Source organism: Homalodisca vitripennis, chromosome 4 (genome assembly GCF_021130785.1).
Source record: "Homalodisca vitripennis isolate AUS2020 chromosome 4, UT_GWSS_2.1, whole genome shotgun sequence".
Taxonomy (NCBI): Eukaryota; Metazoa; Arthropoda; class Insecta; order Hemiptera; family Cicadellidae; genus Homalodisca; species Homalodisca vitripennis.
The window spans coordinates 161,307,461-161,325,027 of record NC_060210.1 but is presented as its reverse complement, the minus strand read 5'-3'; the positions used below and the strand labels follow the sequence as shown (position 1 = coordinate 161,325,027).

General features: G+C 33.0%; 1 protein-coding gene across 1 annotated transcript in view; it reads left to right on the top strand.

Moving 5' to 3' along the window:
• Positions 1-2,223: 2,223 nt before the first annotated feature.
• LOC124360479 (DNA replication licensing factor Mcm2) overlaps positions 2,224-17,567 on the top strand; it is a 31,562-nt gene continuing 16,218 nt past the window's right edge. Inside the window, exons 1-6 of the mRNA XM_046814147.1 lie at positions 2,224-2,531; positions 8,803-8,996; positions 11,846-12,009; positions 13,096-13,178; positions 14,882-15,031; positions 16,144-16,388. Coding sequence (XP_046670103.1) covers positions 2,526-2,531; positions 8,803-8,996; positions 11,846-12,009; positions 13,096-13,178; positions 14,882-15,031; positions 16,144-16,388 — 842 coding nt within the window. The 5' untranslated portion in view covers positions 2,224-2,525. The remainder of the gene's footprint in view (positions 2,532-8,802; positions 8,997-11,845; positions 12,010-13,095; positions 13,179-14,881; positions 15,032-16,143; positions 16,389-17,567) is intronic.

Genomic DNA, 17,567 nt, shown 5'->3' with positions numbered 1-17,567 from the left:
ATTATGAAAAAATTAGCATTGGAATGTATTGTACATGCAATAAGCTATAATTTCTTTGTACAGTTTTTGTGAAATATATACGGTAACGGGGATCTTAAGTCCCCCCCCCCCAATTAAATCTCTTGTGATTAGAGATGGAGTGATTTACTTTGGGGGATGACCAACTGAGAAGTTTTTTTAAGTATGACATTTTTTGTCACCCCCTCCCCACAAAAATGGGGTATTTTAGGGATAAGTTAAAATTCTTAAGTAGGAACTCATAGCAAGTGACACCTAATCTTAAAAGGTATTATAGAACAAGAAGAATAGCACACACTAGAGATATCTATTGTTTGATACAGTAACTGGACTGAAAGTGTCTCACAAACTCACTGGTAACCAATAAGAGATGACATTGCAAAACCAGCTATTGATATTCCCAGGACTTTCAAATGGGCTTCGATTACACAAAACAAAACTTAATAAATGCTGTGTTATTAATGGTTGTTGATGTTTGATGATTCTACTAATAACTTGTTTTATGATATTGTGTCGTAATTTCTCAAAATAACTAGTATGTGAATCTGCCTTAGAATAAGTTTTTAAAGTAACTTAAACTGTAGCGGTTTTACCAAACAATGTAAAATTTAATTGGCCACTAAATTTTATAGAGTAGCATTAGAGACCTCTAGTTTGTGCCATTCTTCTTCTTTTTAAAGTGAGTTGTCACTTGCTAAGGGTTCCTAATTAAAACAGTTTTATATATTTACAATATGTTCAATTTAAAAAGAACAATAAGTAAATATATATATATAGAAAACAACATTAACTGTGAAAATTGAGTGAGATGGTAACCAACTGACAACCAAAATTCCAACATACATGAATATTCCTCTAATAATAACCTTCCAATCAGCCTCCTTCCACTAATTTCTAAGTTGCATAAGAAAGTTATTGAGACAAGTTAGGATGTATTCAACGTTATTCCTTCTCACTAATTTGGATTTCGGTCAAAGCATTCTACGACTCATCAAATTTTAAGAATCAGTGAAACCGTCAATTAAGGGTTTGAAAGAAGACTGCATTCTACTGCACAATCCATAGGTTTCACGAAAAAGTATGAAACGTTATGGTATGGTGGTTTAATTTAAAAATTATACGAATTTGGGTTTCTTTTGCACTTAAGATTTTTTACAATCCATTATGACTGATAATATTTTTTCTAACTTCAGAGTATGCTTTGAACAGGTCACCCAGTAAGAGCGGTTCCTCAATGCTCGATATTGGGGCCTATATCATTTAATATTTTCTTGTCTGATATATCTTCTTCAAAAAACTCTTTCTCTCTATGCTGGTAAACACAACCATCATAACTCAACACTATTACATAAATGAAGTAGCAAAGTGATGACAAACTGGTGTTACAACTTTTTACAAATTGGTTTAAATCCAACAAAATGTGAGACGAAGGTATTTTCTTAAAGAGAATACCTGGATATTGTTATAAAATACACTTTACTTTTATTGAATGCTGATCATCGTGGCATCAAGTATGTAGGTAGGTATCTTGATAAGAAATTAATATAAAACTACATATGAATATTCAATAAACACAATCTAATGCATGTTTATCACTTCTTATTCCTTTATCTAACAGAAATTGTTGTGTAAAGCAGGAGAGCACACTAATTATTTAGAATACTACATTTAGACCCCTAATAATGTGCTTGTCTAGTCTTATTTATGTTAAGATGAACACCAATAAAAATTTCCAAAATAAACAAACTATTAATGGTTGTAGCTTATTGTCCGTGTTACATTCAAAATGTCCACGTCCATGAAGAATTAGGACTTGATTCAACTGAGGAGTTATTGAGAGAATATCGAGGATTGTTTCACTAATTTACACCGTATTCGGGAGCAGTTACATTCCATACTGGAGATTCTAAATTAAACGACTCCTTAAACTAAGACTTCCTCAGGAACTTCCTCATGACTTCCTCATGACTTACTCGAGTCGAAAGCTTTCCTTAAGAAAGATAATACTTGCTAAAGTCTTTTACCACAGTACGATGTTTAATTTTTATGTGAAGTTCTATATGTTAATTTACTTCTTACCTTTTATAATGTAATAACATCGTACTAGAAATAAAGATTGTTCAAAAAAAAATCAAGTATTAAGGGAATTGCCGGTGGCATAGATTATACTAAACACCAACTGATGAGTGATGTTCCCGCGCTCCCGCGCTTTCTTTGTCTATAAATAGCCAGTTGTAAATTGTGAAGTGTTCATTTATTTTCTTCTGGTTGTAATTTTAATTACATTCACAAATTAATAATTACAAGCACAAGGTGGTCTTAGTGTAAAGACTGTGATACAGCTTCGATTTGGATAACTTTTTAATACTTATCCTAAGTAATTGGGCTATTTCTAATTTGTATAATAAACCTAGTGATTTTTGTACACTGATTACAGAAAGTAAAGCCATAGGTAAGGTCTAGGCCTACTTGCAGAAAGAACACAGCCTGAGGACTCATTTTTAAAAATGTCTGTAAGTACTTATATATTATGAACTTTATAATATATTAAGACATTAATACTTTTCTGCCATATCTTTCTCAGATTGAAACTAGGCTACCTTCATCATGTCTTCTGCAATATTCTTCAAGACTAGGCAATTCACAGTTAGGTTGCATTTACATTAGTGATTAAAGTTGTTTGAGAACTTCTGCAACTGTTGTCGCATAATGTGAATAAGGATTAGCTATTTTTACACAAGTACTTGCAACTAAGCGGCCTACACTCATTATTTGGTTGTTTTATCAAATTAATAATTCAATATTACAATTTATTTAACTTAATATATGACTTCAAAGTATTGATAAATTATAATAATGTCTAACTAAACAATACAACTATACATAAAAACAATAACTAAACAATGAGTAATATCTAATTTTTTAAGATTTAAAAAATGGCGATGAGTATGGATTGGCGATAATAATGGCGATGTTAGTTCTTGACGAGCGGTCACAGAAGTTGAGGAGTGCAATAACGGCAGACTGTCTAGTTGACTATCTTTGTAATTGTTTGTACTGCAGAGAAGTGCGCCTGTTGAATAGGAATCCTTTCCTTCAGTTCACAAAAGCGTTTGCTCACAGCTATCTGGGCAAGCTGTAAGTATTGTAAAGTATCTCTAAGATGTGGTCCAGGTTAATGTTTGTTTTGTATCGTATAATAATTCTTGTTGTTAAATTATTATATAATATCGAAGTCGGGTAATATACCAAAACATTTGACAATGACGATCAAATAACAAGCGTAGACAGCTTTTTAAAGAAACTCTAAAATCATAGACGGGTAGGCTTCAAGGTGTGCTTCCGGGGTGCCCAAAAGGCCCTTGAGGCTTAAGTGCATGGCAGTAGGCCGCCCCATAGAAGAAGAAGGTCTCTCCCCAACAGTTTCAATCACTAGTTGTTGCGACAGTCGATGAATAATCTGTTCACACACAACAGTTATGCCTCAGCACTTTGTATACTGCTGTCCGACACTGCTCTTCAAGTTCTTGCAAACAACTATCTGTCGCTAGTTGTGAAACTGCTTGTGGTACTGATATGTTTACACTAGACAGTTTTGTCAGACACTGCTCTCTAATTCTTGTGTGTGACACAGCTCAGTATATTGCGCTCGTTCAGACTAGAAAATTTTTAGTGTTTGATCACAAAACGTGCAACTTGCCAGTGTAAACGCAGCTATATACTGTTTCTCTTATTAGCAAATTCGGTACTTTGGGATTATACCGACCACACTAGTATGAAGAACACAAAAATAGAAATTTATAGAAACAAACATGATAGAACGAAAAAAAAACAACTCTTCAATTACAAAATTACAAACTTACAAGCATTTCCAGGTATTGTGATCGGTATTGTTGTCGCTGTTATCTTATCTTTCTCGAGAATCCTGATTACGGCAGGCCGCGCGGCATCACGTGATTTGCACGGTACATAATTGCCTTTCCATTACAATTCAATTTATATTTCTGATTAGCCCCTCTAGAATTTGATATTTTACTGATAGGTACTATCTCGAGGGATGTTTTTCTTTCGTCGACATCAGCGCGGGGCAGCACCGAAGGTGCTGCCAAAGCCCGCGCTGATGGCCGGAGGCACTCGCATTTTGGGTGGCGGAATGTGATCAAGAATAAAAACAAGTTTTTAGTGTTTTTTTAATAAAGAGTTTAGTTTGGTAAATGATTGTTTTTGTTGAATTTTTGTGTTTGGAGAAATGTAGAGGTAAAACACGGAAGTACAACAAAGCGATGCACCAGCTGAACGGGCGGCGAGACTGCAATCACGTTATCTACTAGACGCTCGACTTTGACCTCTGTCTGAGGATGGGGAGGGGGTTTGCGATAAGACAATTCCTGTTTTATATTGACGAAATATTGTTCTACGCTAATCTAGTAATCAGTAGAAACGAAATGTGAAATAACGATTCATGTCTGGGTGTGGTCGGTATAATCCCAAAGTACCGCAAATTCATTATATAGCCTATTTCGTTTCCTTTATTTCTTGAATAAAATGGTATATTTGAAATAATTTTTATTGAGACATAATCTATTACAGTTTTACTTAGCTTACCTGTAGGCGTATATCTTTGTGTGTGTATATTTTGTGAGTTTCTCGTTATGTTACTGTATTATATAAACAAGCGTGTTATTGACCTGTGAAGGGCACAGTTCAGGTCTGAAATAAGCCAGCAATTAAAGGGTTAAAGTTGCTAATTCACTACTTGAGTCAGGTCCTTTAAATGCCTTTTGAGACATTGTTATATTATTGACCGGAGTAAATTACAATGGCGGTAAATATACATTTCATGAAATATTTTCTTGTTCGTGGCTACAAGGCATGATCTTCAAACTCAACATTGGCGTTCAAAGTATAATTCACTTGAACATGCAAATTGAACGATATTGCGTATTAAGTTGCGAATAACAGCTGTTATCAAATGTAAAATTGATACTTTGGTATTGATGTCTACTCTTGAATCAAAAAGTATAGATATCAGGATTTTTAAAAGTAAACCACAAACTAATAAAGCTCTAATAATTGAGCTATATCTAAATTTAGCTTGTTTATTTCTGCGTTTCTCCATATAAAAATGTTTACTAACATTAATTTCCAGTTTTATATATGAATAAATGATTTATTTCCATCAGCGTCATACAACAGAAATTACAAATACAAAACCTGGAAATTGACTGGCCACGTAACCAGTAGTGTCGCCAGTTGAAAAAAATTTTTTTTTGTCTAGCACAAAGTTTAAATATTCAAGAAAGACACTCTGCAATGCTTATGATTTCAAACTTTGAAGTAGACTACAGTACTTAAATATTGTAATAACTATTCAATAATTTGAATTGTGAAAAGGTTTTCCAAATTTGTGAGTTAAGATTAATTTGTCATATACTGTATGTTATGGAAATAATTTTACTATATTAACTACTTACCTGATTCAAAAATTCGACATCATGTTTAGTCATTAGCCAACTTTTCAACAGTCAACAAAATTCCTGAAGTCTAATGCTCTGTCTTATATAATAAGGGACTTGATTAAAATATTTAGGTGCTAGGTAACTATAGGAATGCCTAAAAATGGATTTGTTTACTTTAATATTGGTCTAACATTACCTGCAGAACAGCTCCTAGTATTAGAGTGATATATTAAATTATTTTCTTTATTGCCACTTCTCCTGTAGAACAGACTTAAAACTTAAAACACAAAAATATGACGGATAGGTAGTATATTTAACGTTTGGTATAGTGGAAAGGAGGTTTTCCTTTTATGCTTTTTAAAAATAATACATAAAAAATAAGGTAATTCTAAGCAATATATGGGTCAACCTCGATTTTTCTCATATTACAATATAATGTTCCAGTAGTCAAGTAGAAAAGGAAATGACTAGAATTTCTTGCCGGAAGCAGTTATAGGGAGCAGGCAACTCATATTACAATATTATGTTCCAATAATCAATTAGAAAAAAGGAAATGACTAGAATTTCTTGCTGGAAACCAGTTATAGGGAGCAGGCAACCGCGAGAATTACCTATTAGTGATCAGGGGCACTGACGTGATCTGGGCTTCAAATTTGGAACTACTCGAGTTAATTTTTTTTTCTAAAAGAGCAAGCAGCGCGCGAAGCGCTGCGCAGCGGGCAAGCATCGTGCGTGATCTTCGTCTATACTGAATTGATTCAGGCCAAAGGAATGACACAGATTCCTTTAACAGATGTTTACGGAGATTTTGTATTGGGCGGATTATATTGGTTTAATTTGCTTTCCAGCATGTAATTATGTCTTTAAAATTGTTTTACATACATTACCTACATTATATTGTAATATGTAATAACAATTTATCAGAAATTTTTAATAAAAAGAAGGATCACGCACGATGCCTGCCCGATGCGCAGCGCTTCGCGCTGCTTGCTCTTTTAGAAAAAAAATTAACTCGAGTAGTTCCAAATTTGAAGCCCAGATCACGTCAGTGCCCCTGATCACTAATAGGTAACTCTAAGCAATATATGACCGTCTGGCGGTTGCCTGCTCCCTATAACTGCTTTCCGGCAAGAAATTCTGCTCATTTCCTTTTCTAATTGACTATTGGAACATTATATTGTAATATGAGAAAAATCGAGGTTGACCCATATATTGTTAAGAATTACCAAAAATAATTTTGACAGATTCGTAATTTATCAATCAAAGTTTTTAAATGTGCCTCCAAAGCAGACGATACCATATTGTATACATGAGTGAATTAAAGCAAAATACAACGATCTTAACAATGAAAATTCACAGAAATTTCTTAAAAAATAAAAAGTTTGAATAGATGACTTTATTTTCCTGTGTAGAGATAATATATGTTCGTCTCATTTAAGATTGTTATCAAAAATAAGTCCCAAATAGTTAATGCTCTTTACACATTGGATTGTTCCACAGTTACAAACAAGTAAATTAGAGTCAGTGGAATGGAATTTTATCTCAAAAGGTAAATCGCCACCATTTGGAACAAAAAGTATTGATTTCGTTTTATTAACATTTACTTACATTTTATTAAAATTGCACCAACCTCTTAATAATTTTAATCATTATTTATGTAATTATCCAACAGTGTCAATTGCTTATCATTGTAAAACAGTACAACATCATCGGCAAATGCAGATATATTTCTCCTCCAACCAATCTTCAATAAATCATTAATAAAGACCAGGAACAAAGTTGCAGGAACAAATTTATTATCCAGAGGCAACTATTTTTAGAAGAGTTTTTATTACCGGGGACCTAAAATACTACATCATTAGAAAGAACAGACTTTATTTGACTATGGCTACTGTAAAAATTGCATGTTATATTGATCGGTTTTGGTATTGGTTTTCTGCTTCCCAAAAGAAAGTGATGTCAGCGAGAAGGAGGCAACTCTGTCCTTATCTACTATTTGTTATCAGGTTATTAGTTGATATAATAACAAATAATGAATTAGGTAAATATATACATACGTATCATAAACATAAATAGGTAATGAGCGCTAACGTGATCTGAGTTTGAATTTAGGTACTATCTCGATGGATGTTCTTTTTCTCTAGAAGACAACGTGAGGTCAGGAAAGTACTCATCAGAAAGGCCTCTGGCCATCAGTGCAGGCCTCAGTGAAGCATCACCTCTCACTTCTGGCGATAAAAGAACATCCCTCGAGATAGTACCCTAATCCAAGCTCAGATTATGTAAGCACTCGTAAATGTTATCTCTTTGGTATTACTAGTAACTTGTTTATATGATAACCTAGTCTAAACCAACTTATTAATATTATTATCTAAATCTACTCACCAACAACGCTTCTTTTGGGAGGCATAAAACATTACAAAATCGTGTGCAATTTGGAAATTAGAAATAATTCTCTTATCCAATTGACTGCGACAGACTCTAGCATACCTGTGCATATTGGATGATTAAGATTACTAAGAATCGTAATAATAATAATATTATTTTTATTGTTATAATACATTTACTAATACAAGTATTAAATACGTCAGTACGGTATTGTAGCACAGTACAAAGTCTAGATATACTTACAGTATAACCAAATTACAAATAAATTATATTTTTAAATCATACTTTTTTATATTATTGCAGTTGATGTGTAAAAAGAGTTTTTTAAACAATGCCAAAAAACAATGATCAAAGTAATTGATAAATTACTTGAAATAAATTATTACAATTAAAATAACATCTAAAACCTTTAAAATTTTAGTATTTTCACCTAGTATAGAGCCGCATTGAAAGTTTTAACTCCCTACTGCTAAGCAACCTGACCAGCATAGTACTCTCAGTAGTACTTGCCATATTTTTCATAATCCAACTTCCACCACTATTGTTTTTACATTAAAAGAACATTTAATACTTTTTAGGAGTGATTTCTTGTGTTACGAGTGCTACAGCATGAAATTATTTGTCACAGTCTGGTAAATTACCTCTTCAAAAACAAATGTACTTAGCCAGTTGTAAACATGTAATAAAACTAGTTTTTTAAGAACTATTGATAGGTAGCCTAAACTACCAAAAACTAGTGTTGACTTGTGAATAGTTTAAATATACAATGTTTACATAGTTTAGAAGTAAATTTGTAATATTAATGAATATTTTTAATATACTGAACGCAAGTGCTCATTGTGGTCTTTCATTTGTTACCATTTTAATAAGGTGAAATTATTAATGTTACAAAATAGTGGTAACAGAAACAGTTGTCTTACTGACTCTCATATTACAGAGTGGTGAAAGTTCCCCGTCAAGATCCTCACAAGGGCAAGGAGCTCGACGCTCTGAAGCAGTCACTTCACCCCCTCGTGAACTTGATGAGCCTTTTGAAGATGAAAGCGAGTTTCTTGGTGGAGGTCCTCTCAGTGTTGGACCTGAAGATGAAGAAGAAGATGGGGAGGAACTGTTTGGAGACAATATGGAAGCGTAAGAAACTAACTTAAATGTAGTGAAATATATTATCAAACAATTTTAAAGTCTCAGTAATTGTGTGGTTTGGCTAAAAGGTAATTTCTGTACTGCCAAGCCCTTTTTGGCCAATTTGCATAGGTTTTTTTAAACTAGTATAAAATGTTCATTATTTATGTATCTTGTAATTACTGCTTGCTTTGATCCAAAGTAGATTAGAATATTTTGACTGTATTAATCTTATTTTTATGATGATATGTAGATATGTATATATAAATATAATTTCAGAAGCAGTTATTTTGGTTAGATATAGTTAGCATATGAAAGCATTAGGCATAGATTAGGGTAGGTAGTTATATTGGTTAGCACATGAAATAGATGCGTATTGTAGGTGAGTCACAAGATGACCTCAGATCCACAGCGACCACAAAATAACATAGACAGGGCATTGCATACACCCATACATTGTGAGACCTGAAGCCGCATTGCATGCACCCATACATTGTGAGACCTGAAGGCGAGTCCGCAATCTTGGATCGGTATAAGAAGCCCGAACAGCTCAAAATTTACACTGAAATCTCAGTGGGCATATTTAAATTACGTTGTTGTTTAATATATTTAGCACTTATTGATTGCTTTGATTTTTTTACTCAACGAAAGAGTATTTAAATGATATAACAGTATGACACTTATTAATTATAAATCTTTTTAAAGTGTAAAAATCATTAAACAAAGTTTGTGTTTTCAATAAAATGTAGGATTGTGACATGAAAAAGTTGATCTGTCAGGGTGAATTTTACAAGATTAGATACAGTTCTGTAAACGCTAAATTCCACTACTCCAAGCGCTGTTGCCGCCTGCCGAGTTGTGGCAGTTTTGAAAAGGTTTACATTTCTTTCTTTACTAAAAATGTTTTTTTAGTGTATTTTTTTAATATTAACTACAGTGAAGGGCTTGATTTCCATCAGAAATAATATCAGCACGAGATTAAATAATACAAATTGTATTGTCAGCAATAAGTATGTATTTGAAACTGCACAAAATCTGGCTCGGTGTGAGGGGCTGACATGATTCACGCTCTGCCGCTGCCAGGCATGTCATCTATGGCTGGTTTCCTCACTGGCACACTTGCCGTGTCTGTTATTCCGCGGTCGCTGCTGGCCCAGTACACGGTGTAGCTGTGCATTGTAGTAATATCACCTGATTTTGCAGGCACTTACATTAGTTACATGCATTATTAAAAATATGTCATCCAATATAACATTGAAGAAAAGTTAATTGGTATGTCGTTATTTACTCCAATTGGTGAACAATAAATCATTATACATTAATATAACTATAATATCAAAATTAAAAGTAAAGTACATTATCAACATTGTACTTTAACATTATATAATTCTAAACCTTAGGCTTAATTTGATATAAAAGAGGGTATTTTTGTTTATTGTGGGACTGTTAAGTGGTAAGCCTGTAAGCTAATTATTAAAAGTGACAGTTGTAACAGATGCACCTTTGTTGCATTGATGTGGTTTGATTTTTTTCATGATTATACTGTAGAAGTTTCCGTTACTAATGGCTACTATTCGAAGACTGGTGCTATGATACGTAGTGTTGAGGGAGAAATTATCAGAAAAGTAATTGAGTGCTGTGATAAAGAAGTGCAGGAAAAATCGTTCAGTTCTCGTATATCTAAGGCAACTGAGCGGGCAGCAAAGTATTGTAACATGTCAGAAAAAACTAAAAAGGATTCGGAAAGAAGCAAAAAATACACCAAATGAAAAACTTTGTAGCCCTGGAAAAAATAGGAAGTGATTTGATAATCGATACACAATTGTAGATTACTTTGGTAGGAGGGTTATTTTAGACGTAATAAAGGATTATTTACGTCAACAAAAAGATTGTTCCTACTTCTAAGAAACTGTTAGAGTTTAAATGGCGCAACTGGACACTGAGACACGTCCTAAAGGAAATGGGATTCTAGTAGAGAAAATGTGGTCAGAAGATAACCATCTTGATAGAATGAGAGAAAATTATAAATTAGAAGTACACATATGACACCAGATAAAATCACTTAAGAAAATAGTGGGGCTAAAGTGTTTTATCTAGATGAAGCAAGGGTTGACGGGAAGTTGACTTTCTGCAGGTTTACTGTAAAATGGTGTTTTGCCTGATATGAACTCCTCATTCCATTTAGAAATTGTTGATATAGAGTCAAAACATGGATTTTTGGCTGGTGGATGCCTCATTTACAGTTGGCTAACACAGTGCATGGAAACTGTAATGGTACAATGAATGTGGCCAATTTTGAAAAGTGGCTCCCCCAAAAAGTTGTTTTTTAGTTTGATGATATGTAATGTGTAATTGTATTCAATTTTTTCCTTAAGTTTTCCTACGCACATCTTTGAGCAGAACAGAGATTTAATCCACCTAATTTTTTATGTTAAGTCTTGACTTTTATTGAAGTTGGCTATTTCAAGAACAAAAAGATCAGTTAAGCCTTTGAGAAAATTCACACTGTTAACACAACATATTTAGTTTGAATACTTAAATCCTTTTCATACCCTCAAACCGTTTCCTTTTCATAGGTGTTGTTTTTATTTTTCACACATGAACTACCAGCTTATAAATACCAGCATTTTCACTATGTATTTATTCATTTAATTTATTGTAATTTTTTTTAACATCAACCTCACAGTTAGTAACAGAAGTCAATACTATATTTTAAATTTATTTTATACACTTTGATACGCTACCATTTTACACTAGATTGAGATAGAGACCTCTGAAACATTGTTCTTATGTATAAATGTCAATTTGGAAACCATCAATTAATTTATTTCAATATAATGCGTTTTATTGTTATATAGCGACTACCGACCCATGCCAGCACTGGATCGATATGAGCAGGATGTGCTGGATGATGAAGTGTACAGTGACATCTCTCAGGGAGACAGGAGAGCTGCTGAGGAAGCCATGCGCAGGAGAGATCGTGAGGACCAGATGAGACGAGGAGATGCTGATTTGTTGTATGGTTAGTGTTTTATATATCCCTTAAAGTATGGAATATATGAAAAATCTTTACAGTGACTTTAATTTACTTATCAATATTTTGTATGTGTGCATAAAATAAATATTCCTTTTAATTTTTCAATGTATTTATTAACTCTAACTAATACTGTCTGAATGTACCATATACTGCTACCGATGAAATAGGTACTTTACACAATACATGTTAGAAGGGTGACTGTCTTCTCTGTCAATCTTTTGTAGGGATGCAAGGTTTTGTTTACAACACTTTTTGTGCAGGCCATGGACTTGCAATGTCATTAGTTGACAAACTTTTCTGGAAGTAGTGAAATATGAAAGTGACTTGTTCAGTTATTTGTGATGTGACGTATCTTAAAATATCTGATTATTGAATCTTGACAATAGATTCTTAAAACCAAATATTTTTTAAAGTTTCAGTTGAATTGAAGTATGGCAGTGAAGAAAGAATAACTTAAGTACAGGTCTAATAGATAAGAACTTCTATTTTCAATTTTTTTTAGGAGAGACCGATCCCCTTTTAAGCCTTATCCTGCCAGTCCTCATGAGCTATTGGCCTGTGCAAGAATCTTATTAAACAGAATAAGTGGGAGAGTTGATACAGAACAAAGTCGATGTTGCTGATAAAAAGTGCTACGTCTTAGACCGCTCATCCACTTAATAGCATTTTACTTTAACTTCACTAATGGAATCTTTTTTGTTTCTATATTTTCATTAACATGATCTTTGACTAAGAGACAGCTAATATATTGACAAGTAACTAATAATATAATACATATATGTAGTTACACAAAAAATGTTATGCTATTAAAGTTCTATTGTGATGCTACGCATATATTTGTCTCCTATTTCTGTAATGGTGGTAATGGATTCAGTTGTTTACTGTATGTTGTTGGTTTATTCTGACCTTGTCTTTATTAATTTACAATAACTCTGATTGAAACTTTTACAGTTGTATCATATATTCAAAATACATAGATCATCTTGGTAGTATTTTGATACATTGATGACAAATTCTTTTGTACTTTTTAATCATACTAATATTATAACAAAAGTATATAATTATTTTTAGAACCTAGTGATGATGACGAAGCACCAAGAAGAAAACGCAGAAGAGCAGAAAAAGCAGCCATTGGAGATGTTGAAGAGGAAGAAGTAAGTTGAATTTCCATTTATCTCAAGATTTGTTACTTTGTGTATATAAATATAACATATAGTTATTAACCCTTTTAGGACCATGGGTTTTCAGATTTTTTATAGCAAATTAGACCGGCCAGGTTTCACCTAAATTGTAATATACATGTAGAAAATTGTATTTTCACACCAATTGAGATATTCAAATGAAGTTTTAAAAATTCCTATCAGAATGAACAAGGGAATATTCAAAGAAATACTGCAGTTTGTGCATTAAAACAAACTTACTGGCCCTAAACAATCTTTTGTCTACATAAAAAAAAATCTACTGACATATGGTTGGTTGATCATTTTTAGCATAAAATACAAACTGAAGATATATTGTTAGTGTCTCCTAGAAGACTTAATTATTAACTGGGTATAAAAGAGTATGAATACAATTCTTATGTGGTTTTATTGTATTGGGGTGGATTGGTTATCAACATTTTAAATCAGGTTTATTTTTTTTTTTAAGTAAGTGATGTTAATGTTTTTTTCCCCAAAATCCTTCATTGCTTTGAAGACCTACATGTGTATGTGTGTGCGCGCGTGCGTGTGTGTAATTTTCAATAAAACATTGAATCGCCAAAAGTACTTGCTCCTCTAGGATTCGAACCCAGGTCTCTCACTTGCTGGGCGAGTATTTTACCACTACACCATAGAGCCTTTGGTGTTTATGATTCAAATATTTTGTATTTGACAGTTTTTGTTGTATATGTCTTTAAATAAGCAAACTTACATATGATTGGAAAGCGAAATACCTGTCAAACGACTTTCAACAGTTATTCAATTTGTATGTGTGGCAATAACCTGATTTAATTTTTAATAAACATTGAATTGCAAAAAAGTAATTGCTCCGTCGGGACTCGCGCCTGGGTTTACCACTTGCCGGTCGAGTATGTTACCATTACATCACAGAGCCCTCACTTTTTACGATTTAATTATTTTGCATTTGACCATTATTTTCACATATGTGTTTAAATAATCAAACTAACATATGATCGGAAATGCCAAATACCTGTGACACAACTTGGGTTTTCTGGTTTACTGGCCCTAAACAATCTTTTGTCTACATAAAAAAAAATCTACTGACATATGGTTGGTTGATCATTTTTAGCATAAAATACAAACTGAAGATATATTGTTAGTGTCTCCTAGAAGACTTAATTATTAACTGGGTGTAAAAGAGTATGAATACAATTCTTATGTGGTTTTATTGTATTGGGGTGTATTTATATTGGGGTGGATTGGTATCAACATTTTAAATCAGGTTTATTTTTTTTTTTTTAAGTAAGTGATGTTAATGTTTTTTCCCCAAAATCCTTCATTGCTTTGAAGACCTACATGTGTGTGTGTGTGTGTGTGTATGTGTAATTTTCAATAAAACATTGAATCGCCAAAATTTTATTAAATATTTATTAAATATTTGTACATGGCAATAGTCTGATTTAATTTACAATAAACATTGCATTGCAAAACGTACTTGCCTTGCCGGGACTCATAATTATATCTATATTGTATTGTTTTTCTTTTATTGTTTAGCTTCATTGGAATATATGTTATGGTCCAATTTAGTAGCTAATTAATTGTTCAGAAAGTAACTGATATTAACCTATATATTATAATGAACAAACTTTTATGTTTATGTAATAAACTTTCGTTATATGTATTTGTTTTTATTCTAGATGATTGAATCAATTGAACACTTGGAGGATACAAAAGGTCATTCTGTGAAGGAGTGGGTGTCTATGCTGGGACCACGAACAGAAATTGCAAATAGATTCAAGAATTTCTTACGTAATCATGTCAATTCTAAAGGTGTTTATGTTTATAAGGTAATGTCAATTTTTCTACATATTTTTGTGTATGTCTTAATGTACTAGTTTTGTTTGTTTACTTGATAGTGATATCAGTCCCAAGACGTACTCACCGTTTGAAAACAGTTTGATTTTATTTAGACATTTAGTTTTTTTTAATTATTTGATCACTAATGTTTATTTATTTATTAACGGCAACCGCCATTTATATAGGACAGATACATTAAATTGGAATTAACTGTTCAAGAAGCCAACAAAAAGATCATAATTACAAACCAAATAACAACATGGTTTGAACATGTCCTGGGTACACAAAAAAGTGAAATAGTCCGCAGAACATTATAAGTTCAGAAGAAAAACAGAATAAGATTTTCATTACAATCAATCTAGTAACAAGTAACAACCTAGTAACAAGCATTAAATCAAATTTATATATTGAAACAATTTAAGCACACTTTGAGAAGCGATGGAAAAACACCTGTAGTAGATGGTGAAGCTAGATAATATGGCCAGATGCGGTGCTATTATCGGATCACAAGTTTGAGCACTATGGGTGGTAAATCATCAGGTACCGCTCTTTTATGTGGATCAAGGACTTAAAATTTCAAGGGTCACAATTTTTGGCCGTCCACTTTGTTCGTCATCATGCACATTGGTTCGGCCATTTTTAAACCTAATGCACCAATGACACACTCCAACCTCAGTAATCACATCGTTCCTATAAACTTCACTGAGTTTGCGATAAATCTCGATTAGTATATTGTGCGTACCAAAAAAAAACCGTATTCCTGATGGTGAGTACTTCACAACTCACAGTATTTTCAATTACATCACACATTTTAAACTTCTATTGTAAAACAATAAGAAGCGATAGTAACCTCTCACACTAGCACAGCCATTGAACAGAGAAGTGCCCTGACAGAAAAATGTCAACTATAGTCCCACCACTAGCGGCCACAGAGTGAAACATGCCCAAGGAATGTATGAACAACAACAGGCCCAATGAATGAATGGGCCTACTTCCTGGATAGCCCTTGTAATGAATGCCTACAGGGTAATGTCTTTTTAAAATGTATCAATTTGGTTTATTTAGTAATTTTTTGTTGTAACTAATAATGTTCTGGTTCTAGGACAAGATCAGACGCATGTGTGAAAGCAATCATTCCAGTTTTGAGGTTGAGTTTCCTGTGTTAGCAAGCAAAGAAAATGTTTTGGCGTACTTTTTACCTGAAGCTCCAATGGAAATGCTGCAAATATTTGACACTGTTGCAAAAGAATTGGTTCTAACAATATATCCTAGCTATGAACGAGTTACTAGTGAAATCCACATAAGAATTTCCGACCTACCCTTAATTGAAGAGTTAAGAACATTCAGGTAAATTACTATACTGTATGATATTTTACTAAAAATATGTAATTTTGCTAAGTTATAATGTATTGTGAATAAAAAGGATTTACTATTTACAAATTATTCTAAGCACCTGAAAAATTCTTAATAGTTATCTTTATTTTTTGTATTTGTAAAGTATGTATATTGATAATTGTTATATGAAAACATGGATTTTAAAGTTTTTAGTCAAACAGTATTGTCTCATTTATATAACAAAACAGTTAAAATATGTAAAGTTACACAAATCTGGAAAATGTTTCTTTATACTTCTTGTTTCTTTTTTTAAATTCTGTTATTAACCAAATTTATTATAATATCTGTTCTAAAATAATGGAAAATATGCAAATATATTAGTTATGGATATGTTACCACAAGTTCTATCCCAATTAAGTAAAATTTATTTTTGTTGGCATGATACTACATAAAAGATACATAAATTATGATACAAGTCTGTCACAGCATTCAAAGAATTACAACATCATATAATAAAACCAAACTACAAATGAATTATAGAAAGTTTGTTAGTTTAAGTATTCAAATGTGATATTTTAACCCATTGCGGATCACTGACGAGCTGGGTTCGTCACGCAGCGGCCGGGCGCAATGACCGGGCGCAAATTTTACCGAGATGACGAGCTCAGGTTGCAAAAGGGGTCTGCTTTTAAGTTTCCTTCCAAATAGTTCTATTAATGTCTGATAGATCGGGCGATCGTCTTCACTTGTCAACTTAGAGTGTTTAACAATAGTCTACGTTTAGAGTTTTCAAAAGTTTTATAAATATCCTACAGATCACAGTTGTATGTCGAAGTTGAAAAATCAGTCATATGAGTTTACGCTTTGGTTTTTAGCACTTGTGTTTGGGTTTTCCTCAGTTGTTATTATAATACTTTTGAGGTTAGTGACACAGAACTAAACGACACAGACGTACATGTTGGCAGGTTTAGTCTAGACAATGGCCCGGATGTTGTAATCGCTTCGCCCTAGCCGCTTTATTTAGGCTATGATTCAGACATCATCCCTGCCACCCCGGAACCTTGCTTGCGTGTTATCGTTCATACATCACAGATACCCCAGCAGGCCCATGTTCAATCTGAACGAATACCTTCACAGCTGAATTTTCTAGTATACAATAGCGAGCGATACGATGTGGCGCACCATTGCTGT